Genomic DNA, 12,850 nt, shown 5'->3' with positions numbered 1-12,850 from the left:
CAATTCTCCTTAAAACTGTTCGTGGTCCACAGGCTCACAGGCTCTTAAGAGCTGGAAGAGATTCTAGATCTAGGCCATCGTGCCCATTTTCCCACCCCGGGTAGGGATCCTCTTTAGAGTATCCACAGTGGTCAGTCAGTCTCTGCTTGAATATTTCTGTGACAGAGCTCACCCTTTTTCCAGGCACGCCATTTTACACCCAGCCATTACTTTACATGTGGTTGGTGCTCAGTAAATGTTGGTTGGAAGAAATTATATTGAGCAACACATCCTCCACTGACACGTGTTATCTGCTGCAGAGCAACAAAGAAAACATCTACCCTCTCTTCTACTCGAGTTTGTGAATATTGAAAACTGGCTTTTTGCCTTCCCGACACCTACTCATATCCAGGCATTCGTTTCAAACCCCTCCTCAAATGATGGGCATCCAAGCATACCAGAGAGAACCTGTATTGTGATTGTCCCTCTCTGTTTTCTAACTTTTTTACGACCTTTCTTAAAGTGGCTAGTTCTCTAGTCTAGGTCATGTTCTATTCAATGCAAGTCAGGCAGTGAGACCTTCTTCATACTATATTTCTATTAAAGCAGCCTAGACCAGTAATTTGCTCTTTGTAGCTGTCACAACATACTCATGCTGGGTATGGGGTCAGCTAAAACCCTTGACTCCCAGCACTGGGTCCTTCCAAGGCTGAGAAGCACCATTCTAGCCAAGTTGCTGACAATATGAAGTTGGAGAGAAAAACGTCAGGAAGAGTGGCTGGCCCGTTGCTAGAGACTGCCTTCAGGTTTGTCGTTACCTCTTGATAAGGACTAAAACAAGGAAGGGAAATAGGTTCAAATCACAGAAACAATTAGGCACAGTCCATGTTTGAAGAATTCCTTAGAACCCCTAGATTGTATGTCCCTACCACATGTGGGTGATTAAATCCCTCAAGCAAGACTGGTCATAAAGGACACTTATATTTGTTGTTTCATAGTTTGAATTTGCCATTGGAATGGCCTCATACTTTTGCCAAGTCCGCTTAAGTCTGCACAGTGAAGCTTGAATTATGATTGTTGCCCATCAGTCATTTAAAACATGTCAAAGGGGTCACAAGTTACTTAAGCCCTGACCTGGCTGATGGACTTCTCAAACATAGCAAATACTGCAAACTAACTACAGTCTTTTAAAGAATCCCAAATTTTGCGTCATTCATCCCCCTTTTAAAGGAAAACAAACTGCTAATACGGGGAATTACCCCAGAGCGGCAAGTACTAGCTGAGGAAAGTTGCTTTGGTCCGAGCACCACTTAAAGTGCTCTCGCGTCACGGATTGGGCCCTGGTTGGGCTCGTGGGCGTGAAGGCTACAGGCTGGGTGAAAACAGGCTAGTGCCAGCCAGATCCTCATCAACGTGGGGCGAATGATCGGGCACTCACTTTTGACCAAGGGGACCGTGCATGCAGTGAAGACAAAGAAAGGGGGAAGAAAGTTTTGCGCCTCAAGTTGTTGGAGTCAAGGCTGGAAGCAGTTTCAGGGGAGGTCTTGAGTTCCCTAAAATCCATCTCTCCCCACCCCGCACTCAGCCGAAGTCAGCGATGCAGCGTTCCATTAACAGAAAATGTTTATCGATGTTGGGTTGTGAGGCTGCAAGCTGTTCAGAGCAAGATCTAAAATTGTACCTGCCTTCTCTCCGCACGCACACCCGCCCCTTCCTGTCCTCCGACCCACAGGCCCCTTTCTACTGTTTTGTGTTCTGTACCTTTCATTCTCCCCACTTCCCCCACCTTCTTCCCCCATTGCCCCAGAAGCTTCTTCCCCTGGGAGGGCGGCCCCGGGCGGCCCCACCCGGCCGGTTCAGCCTCTCGCGGAACCGCGAGCCCCAGCGGCCTCTCTCGCCCTTACTTTGTTCCGGTGGGAGGGGCTGCATCAGGCTGGCGCTGTCCGCTGGGCCCCCGCGGGGCGTGTCTCCAGTACCCTGCAGAGTGCTGGTGGAGGACCACACCCTCCTCCCGTCGCTATAGAAACTATTTCCGCCCTTTTTGTGACTCCGGAGCTGAAAGGACTTAAGGCCCAAACCACCTTTCACATCAACCTAAAAAACACATCTCTTTTCTTCCTACTCCCATTCTCTTGCCCCAATTCTTTCAAGTTTGGGACAAGAATTGAAGGACTTCCAGAGGACAGCGAGATGAGGGAACAGACCAGACTCTGAAATTATCCCTACTCTCTTCCTCTTCAAAGTTCATGGTTAGCAGAAGCTCATAGCAGAAGTTCTGGATATAATGTATTCATCAGATAAACACCTTTTGAGCACTTATTCTGTACAAGGTTTAAAAAGCAGGAAAACTAAGGAAAGTTATAGTTGAATGACTGTAGTGAGGCCTGGAGGAACACAGTCTGGTCCATGGAGGAAACAGACAACCAAATAAAGCTTTTTGAAAAGAGCCGAATTCCAAGGACAAGTGGGAATTAGCAATGTACTGAAGGCAGATAGGAGCCAGTCTGAACGCCCAGGGCCCTGGGGCTCTACCATGGGTGGCAGGAGGGGTTGGCCAGGTTTGAGGTATCTTGTGAACTAAACAGGCAAAGGTCTATGTGTGTGGATTTTCAGCAGAGGGGTGTTCAAGCTCAGATTTTTAGAAAACTCCCTCTGGCAACAATAGTGTAGAGGGTAGGCCAGAGCAGGTTAACAATCAAGGCAAGGGTGCCTGTTAGAAGCAGTAAGTGATGTTTTGGAGTAAGGGACAGCAAGTGGGAGGCAAGAATGGTTTTGAACAACTAAGGAAATAGAGCTTGGTGATTGGATGTGGAGGGTGACACTGCCTCAGGCATCAGAGGTTGTGGTGGTGTCATTTACTAAGAGAAGACATAGAAGGGGAAACATTGGGGGTAGGGGAAGATGTTACTGGTTTAGTGATGACTTCCTACATCAAATTATCAATGGACCAGGCAACAGGTCTTGTGCAGAGTAAGATCTGGGCTAAAGGTCCTGACATGGCAGTAACTGTCACATAGGTGACCACTGGGGCTTAATGTCATCTAAGCTTTAAAAAAAAGGGGGGGTGGGGCGGGGGGGAATGAAATGACAGAATATGACACTATGGTAGGAGTGGGTATAGGTGACACAAAGATTAGAAAGCTGCAAAATAATGAAGAGTAGAGAGGGAGATGGGGAGAAAATGATGACAGAATAGTGTCATGTGAGTGCAGGAAATAAAATGTATTAAGCAGGGTATGAAGAACACGGTTTATAAAATTAGGTGAGAAAAATATACACTGGGTTTGGAAACAGGAAGGTCACTAGTGCTTTCTGCAAGGCCAGTTTTAACAAACTTCATGGTAATTTTCTTTTTTTTTTAATTGGGGGGATGGGAACAGTGCTGAGGAATTGGGGGAAGGGGAACAAACAAGTTGCTGTCCTTTTGTTCTTCAGTCTAGTTGTGGAGGACGTTGCTTCACTGGCCCAAGTTGGCACCATCNCATAATACATAGTTGTCCCACACTTTGTTGGTTCAGCCTGATGCCAGCCTGAATTCACCATTATGAAGATCCTCATCAGCCTTCCATTGATGATCTTTGCCTAAATTAATGATGGTCATTATGATCTTCAAATTGTAATTTCCTTATTCTATCATTCTTTCCACACAAATAAAATTTTAAAATAATATAAGAGTAATCAACCCACATATCCACATGATTACTGTGTTACTTAGAATTAGCCATATAAGGCCAGGTCACATAAAGGCTGTTATAAATAGTACCTTGCAAAATCAAGTAATTATTTCTGGAGTCCTAAGAGGATCTAGGTTCAGGGACAGCAAGGAGTGGGGAAGTGTCTCCAAAACTTCAGAATATAAAATCTGGGACACTTCCGGTATTACGTGTATTCTTGGCTTGAAAGGATAAATGGGAGGAACTGGGTATAACTCTACTGAACACGTTTATCTAAAGATGGGGTCCAACTGAGCTTTATGAGTTAATGGAGAAAGCAGTTTAAATAATCTGGATGTGGGAAGATGGAGCTCCCAGACTCCCAAGTCATTGGCATATCATATTGGGAAATCTGGACAGCCCAAACACTTAGGCTATAGATTCTGGGGATATTTAGATGTCCTTAAGAAAAGTCTAATGTTCTCTGCAATTTTCACTTTTCTTTCGCAACTGAAGGTCACAGATGATCCCTTCTCTTCCTATCTAGGGTGAGCCAATGCAGGGGGAAAGCTATGACATGTCACCTAAAGAAAAGGAGCCTGCTCCAAACTTGAGGTTGTGTGAAATGATAATAGTTGAACATTCGTATATAGTGAACAATCACCTTTGAGGGGATTGGAGAGTTGTTAGTCATTCTGGGCTTAGGGTGAATGAAAATAAACTGATTGTATTGCTCCGTAAAGTACACTAAAAAGGAGGAATNAAGTTGGCACCATCATTGCGCTCTTCCCAGGCGAGGCAGATCAGTCGCCGGCTTCTGGACGGCCGCTCACTGCGGCTGCTGGCCGCTCTCGCTGGCTGCTGGCTACATACGGTAGCCCATGGCAACCCATTGCAGCAGGGGCTGCAGCCTATGCCGTTGCCGGCGACTCACGGCAGCTCAGCTCCAGTTGAGCTGTTGTTCAGCATCTTAGCTGTAGAGGGCAGTGTCACTGGCCCTCATTATGTGGGATCTGAACCGGGGCTCTCTGGCGTCCCAAGCCAGCTCTTAACCATCGCGCCACTCGGCCAGCCCTATGGTAATTTTCAATAGAAACTATATAACACGGAGGAAACAGGTTCATCAAGCTGGTGCCAGGTGATTAATCAATATCAGTACCTAATACAGGGTAGGCTATTAATAAATGTTTACTATTGAACTGCTCCATATAGGGTATCTCAATACTGTGTCACTGGAAAATATGTTTTAAAAAGGGGATGGGGTGGCGTAGGTGAGGTGGTATATGACAGTATAAAAATATACACTGGATAAGAAAAAAATGTACAATACAAAAAAAGAACTGAGCTAAGTATTATACATTTTTCAAAGCATTTTTATTAAAAAGTTATCAGGAGCAGGTTGAAATTCTCACCATAAATATAAAATGTCTGTTACTATTTTTATTCACAACAATTCAGATCTAAGTTTCCTGAAAAGCTGTATTATCTAATATCATAATAGGGATGATGAAGTACTTGACAGCTACCCTCTAAGGCACTGACCTAACACAGTGATTATTTTAACAGCCCCCCTTTATATTTACATCAGAAGGCTAATGTTTTTTGCCAAGCATTCATTTTATCATGAAATATAGACAGAGATAGACAGATGTGATTGTATCAAGGAAAAGAGCATATCAAAACCTTTTCATTTTTATTAAAGGTTTTGACAATGGGGGCTTCATAAAATGTCAAGAAATTCTATATGCTGTACAATAATCATCTATTTCTAAGTAGGAGACATATGCCATACAGCAACTGTTTTAATGTGTAAAATAATTCTGAATTCTTATTATAAAATTATTTGGCTAAAATACAAAACATCTTTGCAATAAAACTGACAATGCAGCTTAAGTACAAGATTTCAGAAACATCTCCTGGAAAAGATGGGAATGTTTCCTTTTGCCAGATAAACTCTGAACAAAGTTAAGGTGCCATAAATTAGATGAAGCTAGAAAGAAACCTCATGTTATTGGAAAAGAACAGCATGTAATGCAGACTTCCTCCACGTCAAACTGACAACCACTAATGACAATAATTTATTATACGTAAGGAAAATAGAATATGCCCTTCAGAAGGAAACGACATTACAAGATAATTCTTATAAACAAACCTCTTATTGAAGTTTTGAATAGCTTTTCAGAGAACATAATCACAAAATGGGTAGAGATAATTTATATGACATTAAGGAATTCCTTTATATTACAATATCCTCTTTAAATATAAACACAATTCAAATACAAACACACTTGTAAAGTGGTGATTCTGTTAATCAAACATTTTTTTTACTACCAAACTCAGCTACTAACAGCATTTGGATGCAAAGGTTTAACTCGTGCTAGTCTGGATAAGCCAAGACGGAGACTCTGATTTGGAGACTTAACAGACACCCCTGCCAGTGGGCTGCGGCTGCTGCTGGGGCTGCTGCTGCTGCTGCTTCCAGATACCGCTGAAAGAAAACGTATCACCTGATGCTGATGATATTAGAAATCTCTTAACAAACATAAATTTATAAAGCAAAAAAAGTAGTTACGCATTATTCTGCTATGCAGGCTCTGGAGTTATACATAAGATCAAAAGAATGGAAAGTAGTAAAGAGCAGAAAAAATATAATATCACCTATCTTCAAACATCCCCAGAAGGCAAGGTAATGATACCAAAACTTAAAGCATGAAAACCGAAATAGGTAAATTGGGAGCAAATAACATTGGTTGTAAAGGCTACAGAAATGAATGCAATTACAATTTCTAAAGTAGTACAAAAATCTAATACATTTTTTAAAATCCTGCAATTTTTACAAGTACTCCTTTGAAAGGATCTATTTTTTAAAATATTAAATAACTTTAAACATAACAAATACTGCTTATTATTTTTTTACACTGGTTTCATTTATGCTACCACTCCAACGTAGCAATTATTTCCATCAAGCATGAAATTTCAAAATTTATCCACGTTTTCATAGTTGATCATGTCTGTAGTCACAAGTACAGCTGTGTGTACTTGTTTTTCAAGTACAGATTTATAAACATTTCCATGTTTCTAACCATCTGATTTATCATTCTTAATTGCATGTATGTGCCATGTATCAAATTCTTTCAATAAACTTTTAGGCTGTTTCTAGTTTATCACCATTTTTCTATAAATTGTTATAAAAAGCTGACCACTTATTACTTTTTCTTCTTTTTAATTCTTTTTTAGGAATAAATTCCCAAGACTAGTTTCTAGGCCAAAGCACAGGTTTATTTTTAGGGCTCTTGTCAAGCTGTCCTATAAAGTGATTATAAATTCATAGTCAATAATTAAACCTGCTACCCCACAACCCAGAGTGTACTGAATTATATTGCTTTATTATTTTCTAGTTTGAGAGGTATAAAATAGTATTTTATTATTTCCATAATAACCAGTGAGACTGAAATTCTTTTCATATTCACTTNAAACACTCAATAAATATTAACTATTATTTCTGTGTAGGCAGAGCCATGCTTTTACCAGCATCAAGACTCTTCAATCATTATAATAATCTTAAAATGTTCTGTAGTATTTTAAGAGGACTTTAAGTCATGATAATTGGTACTGTTAAGCCCAGTGTTACAAAGAGCATTATTCTATGAGAAGTCATACTTCCAAGGAAATCTTGCTATACATTCTACAATCTCTTATAGGTGAGAGATGAATTTCATTTTCTCAATTTTAGATATAATTTATGACAATTCACTTTTTAAGTTTCTTTGGTTCCTGATTACTAAAAGACCCCCTAATCAACAGTGTCTCATTTATTTTCAAATAGGAGGCAATACTGATTTAAACATCTATACACCTAAATAAGTTAATGGGCTAAAAATATCCTCCAGCACAAAGAAGTTAAACCAAAACAATTTAATCCAAAATGCATTTTAGCAGTTTGAATATCTTTTCCAGGAATGACTTCTGCCTCTCCAGAATATCAGTATTGACATCTGCTGCAGTCACCAGAAAAATCAAAGGGAAAAAATCCACAGAGAAATCCAAAAGCCATAGACCCCTTAAGTCTACTGAGCTTGCTAAACAAATTAGTACCTTTAACTTTTGTAAATAATAAAAGTAACCATCATTAGGTCACGTTTAACTAACTTGAATTTTGAGAGAAAGGAGGTGGATTGTTAGGATTGTAAAGATTATTCATTTGATCAAGAAATTAAATTTTCNTGTCATGTGGTTGGACAGGGAAAGTGGAGATAAGAGACAGGATTAGTTAGGAAGCCAATACTTTGGGTATGAAATTTTGAGGCCTGGATGAGGGTTTTCGTAATATCAAGAAGGGTGAAGGTCAAAGAATTCCTGAATCATCAATGAGACTTGGCTGTGGAGCAAAAGAAAACAAAAAGAAGTAGTTTATAGGAGCTGGAGGTTGAGTTTTCCAGGGCATTTGTTATTACAAATGCTGGCATTCTCATGTACAGGCCCTGATACCTCAGGCTGTGCAGGTCAGCGGGTCTTGAGCAAACAGATTTATTGCCAAAAACACGTATCAGGAACCTTAAATGTTAATTGTCTCTGACACTGTAATTCTACTATTAGGAATTCATCCTAAGAAAATAATCAGGGACGTGCCCACAGATTTCTAAAATAAGGATACTTGTGCTTATTGCAACCTCATTTATAACACTGAAAAAAATACTAAACAATCTGGATGCTCAGTATGAGGGAATGATAAATGATGAATAAATGCAAAGCCTTTGTTTTGAAGAACATGTAATAATATGTGTAACATTTACAACTAGGAAAACCACCTACCCAGGCCCTTGATCAATAAATATACCATACCTGGGGGGACCCACTTGGGTCTCTTGCTTTCAGCTGAAGGACTGCATATTTGCAATGGTTTCCTAGTGGCCTCTGAAGGAAATACTTTTTTCATTGAGGACTGAGGTTCTGATTTGACGGCAGCTGGAGCAGAGTTCACTGAAGTCACTTATTTGAAAAATATCCATAAAAAAGTTTGTCAGGAAGGTTAAGTATAGTATATGTATGTAAAAATTATAGTTACATAATCTTCTAAAAATTAAAATGGCAATATCATTTTGAAAAACTTTTTAATCAACTAACATTTATTGAAAGCCTAAAACAGCCACCTTTTATGAGCATGTATATGATAGGCAGTGTGATATGCATATCCTATACATACCTTTAACCCTTAGAGCAGCTCTGATGCAGATACTATCATCCCCACTGTCAGATCAGGAAACAGGGAGGCTAAGCAATCTGCCTGCAGTTTGATTGCTAGTAAATGTTAGAACCAGGATTAGGAACCAGGCCTGACTCCAAAGTTCACACTTCTAAATATTACACAACAGTGTATCTTCAGTATGTGTCAGTGAGACAATATATTAGGCTCTAGCGTTACAAATAGAATTCATGGATTCTGCTCCCAAGGAATTCCTATGGTCCAGTCACTGGACTGTAGAAGAAAAGGCAGCGAAGTAAAGATGTGCATAATGCAGTGTGGTAAGAGCTACGACAGACTCTAGAGGTATCACAGTAGGAGGGAACTTACAATCTGTGTCTATATTTGCATAGGTTTAGAAGTCACAGGAAGGTGGGTGAGGATAATTTGAGCCAAGTCAAGCCTGGAAGGTCAAGATGAGGTAGAGGAGGTTTTCCAGCCAGAGGGAGTAGAGCATGCAAAGCTGGCAGATGCAAGTTCCAGGACCAGCTACGGGCTCAGTGAGGCTGGAGCAGGGACAGCGAGGATAAGAGAGGTAAGAGACAGGGCGCAGATCACTGAGGAAGTAAAGGGGCCATGTGATTTTTCTCAGGAGTACCTGCAATTTGAAACCATCTTTCTGATGGTAGAATACGGCAAGTAGACCACTGAGTAGGCTCTTACGGTAATTGGGGTGAGAGTTGATAAGGGCCTGGACTAAGGGAGAGAATGGAGGGATTGGATCACTTTTAGTAATCAGATGGGGAAAGGCGGTGGTGAAGATGAGAAATAATCATGACTTGCAAGCTCCTGTCATGGACACACTGCTGGATGGTGCCATTAACCCAAGTATAAACAAGAATGGGAGTAGGTGTTGGTTTTTGGTGCGGAATGAAGGGAGGAGAGGTGGAATATAAGTTCCCTTTCAGATAACCTACAGGGTATCTAAATGCATATGAATGTGAACATTTTCACTATATCCTCTTTTTAATATTAACATTTATATTCCACACATCAGCACTGTCCAGCAGCTTTTCTGTGATGATGGAAACGCTCTATATTCTGTGCTGTGCAATTCAGTAGCCACTAGCCTCCTATTGTTATGGAGCACTTGAAGTATGGCTAGCAAAACCAAAGGACTGACTTTTTAACATTTTATTTACTTTTAATTAACTGTACTATAGCTACATGTGGTTAGTGGCTACCATACAGGACAGCACATATCTTGAAATTTTCTCTATCAAGGGAAAAATAATAACATGTGCCAAATGAAAGACTCTCAAAGGCTACTCAATACATTATTAGCGGAACTAGAAATATAATCCATCTTTCCTAATTCTTAATCCCATTGTTTAGGAGTTAAATTTTATTTCTAATGTTATATATTAAAATTCCTTATGAAGCAACTTGCTCCAAGGTATACAGAAGACTTTATATGGTAAATTCCAACTTGGAAACAAATTTATTTTCAGTTTTAGTGTGCCTTAGGGAGGAAGCATAAACAAACATTTAAAGAAAATATAAAATATATTCATATTGCTAATAATTTTTTTCATATCACAGTTTGTGGTAGGCAGAAGGGCCCTGCCCAAAAGTCTATATCCTGATTCCCCAAACATGTGCATAGCAACGGGGCTTAGCTGATGTCATTAAGTTCATGGTCTTGAGGTGGGGAGATTATCCTGAATTATCTGGATGGGCCCCATGTACTCACATGTCCTTACAAGTAAATGTGAGAAGCAGGGGAGTGAGCGCGAGAGTGATGTGATGTGGGAAAGTCCCTGACATCACTGGCTTTGAACATGGAAATTGGCCACCAGGCAAAGAACACAAGCGGCCTCGAGAAGCTAGAAGAGGCAGGAAAATGGTTTTCCCCTAGAGCCTTCACAAAGGCACAGCCCTGCTGATGCCTTGGTTTTAGCCCATTGAGAACCATTTTGAACTTGTGATCTGCAGAACTGTAAAGTAATACACATCTGTAGTGGTTTAAGCCACTAAGTTTGTGGAAATTTTTTACAGCAGCAATTGGAAACTAATATACAACTTTATCTCTAAAAACCCCTGCATTTGAAATGTAATTTCCAGAAACCAGATCAATTTATCAATTAAAAAAACACTAATTAAAACCTCTTAACTCAGAATACAGTGGAGAGAGGACTATAACTCAATCAGTACTTAATTCTTATTTCTTAGCAAGTAGTCAGGATCATGTTAGTTAAGGCAAGAGCAACTCCTACTATTAATAAATGGAGTCTCAGTAATGGAAATTTTAGTTTCAAAGACCATATATATTAAATGACTAAGACATAAAAATATATATCAATAAGTAAACAAATCAGGTTAATGAAAGTTATGTGTTATAATAATTTAACATATATTATGAACTCAAAAGCATCCTAACTTCTTTTACAAAAGAATCAGGTATTCCGTGTTCAAATTGTCACAAATTCCAAAAGTTTTATTGCAAAAATGATTTCTGACAAAAGTTGTTCTGAAAAAAACAAAATGGCCCAAAATGTGGCAAAAGCATTCTGAAGTTGAAGATTAAGTCAAGCATGAAATCAAGAAATTCGCATGGTGCAAAGTTCCCTGTTTAATCGCCTGGAGAAAATGTGGTCCAGTAGATAGGGCTTAGGCTCTGCATGGACAAACGTGGGTGCAAATTCTAGCCCCTTACTTACTAATTGTAAGAATTCCAACAGATTGTTTCACCTCTCTGAACTTTTCTCACTGTAAAATGCAGGCGACAATAGCTAATAGGGGGTCAGTACTAAAGGGATACAGTGCTCAAGTGATACACAGGAAGTGCTAGGTAAGTAACGGAGCTCAGTACCCTCGTCTGCTGTTTTTCCTTTCCCCGCCCATCCTGCTTTCTTCTTCATATTTTAACTAAAAAGGAACACTCACAACTGTTAAGGAGAACAAAGACAAATATAAGAAACACCCATCAAATAAACCAAATACATTTCCTTTATGAAGTGTTTTGGACTAAGCTTACCCAAAGTATTACATCTGGATATAGGTTTCTTCTCTTTCTTTTCCACTGGGGATTTAACCTTCACTTCTTTCTTTTTAATTTCTTTAACTTTACTTTTTCTTACAGTGAAGTCTTCATCATTATCTTCACTCTCACTAAAATCAGAATCATTCTCAGAATCTTCACCTAAAACAGAAGAGTACATATGTCATCTTTGTTTTAAAAAGTGAGGCTTCTATGGCCTTGACTTTATCTCTAGCTTTTGCAGCATGTTCTTGTGCACCTTTGTGCTAAGCCATTTCCAGTGGCAAAACGCTGCCGTGATGGAGAATACAGCGGCCTGGGTTTGCTTCCTGGCCCTTCCACTTACATGCTGTATGACCTCAGACAGGTCACACACCCACAGCACCGTGCCTCAGTTGCCCATATATAAAATGGCGGTAACCAGAAAACCTATATCACAGGGTTGTTGTGCAGATTAACTGAGTTAGTATAGGTAAGGCATTTAGCATAACACCTGGCATACAGCAAGCAAAGTAGAATTGTTTGCTATTACTAGCATCATTATAATTGCCTATCAGTAATCTTTACTTCTGATTTTACCAGCTTAGCTCAGTAACTTTTGAAAAGAACACTAGGGTATAACATTAGCTAGTATCTCAAAATGATGACCTTGATGGTAATAATAACAGTATACCTTTCCTGAATCACATAAACTTCAACATTCTAGAATAGAAAAACATTGGAAATTGAGCAGAGAATAACCATACAACAACCTTAACAGATAATCCTATATAGGAGTATGATTTCACTGGGGACACATCTCTAATTTCCCACAAGCTCTTCTCTGTCTTTCATGGGGTGACATAAGCCCGTGATGTAATATGTTAAGTAGGCACACCTGCTCTGGAAAAAAAAGGTATGGCGAATACCTGGTACTTAAGCAGTACATGCTTACTGCAGAAGATGTGGACCACACGAAAAATGTATTAAGGAAAAAGAAGGTCCGCTCCCTAATCT

At 39.7% G+C, this 12,850-nt stretch overlaps 1 protein-coding gene across 2 annotated transcripts in view; it reads right to left on the bottom strand.

The window, feature by feature from the left end:
* Positions 1 to 5,009: 5,009 nt before the first annotated feature.
* RAD51AP1 (RAD51 associated protein 1) overlaps positions 5,010 to 12,850 on the bottom strand; it is a 31,379-nt gene continuing 23,538 nt past the window's right edge. For both annotated transcript variants that reach the window (XM_019660987.1, XM_019660986.1), the window contains 3 exons: positions 11,852 to 12,016; positions 8,475 to 8,621; positions 5,010 to 6,120 (listed from right to left, as the gene is read on the bottom strand). In XM_019660987.1, the coding sequence (XP_019516532.1) occupies positions 5,969 to 6,120; positions 8,475 to 8,621; positions 11,852 to 12,016 (464 nt within the window). In that variant the 3' untranslated portion in view covers positions 5,010 to 5,968. The remainder of the gene's footprint in view (positions 6,121 to 8,474; positions 8,622 to 11,851; positions 12,017 to 12,850) is intronic.

The sequence above is a fragment of the Hipposideros armiger genome, unplaced genomic scaffold, assembly GCF_001890085.2.
Source record: "Hipposideros armiger isolate ML-2016 unplaced genomic scaffold, ASM189008v1 scaffold_332, whole genome shotgun sequence".
In the NCBI taxonomy this organism is placed as follows: domain Eukaryota; kingdom Metazoa; phylum Chordata; class Mammalia; order Chiroptera; family Hipposideridae; genus Hipposideros; species Hipposideros armiger.
Note: the sequence above shows the minus strand (reverse complement) of the source record. Positions and strands in the feature narration are given on the sequence as shown.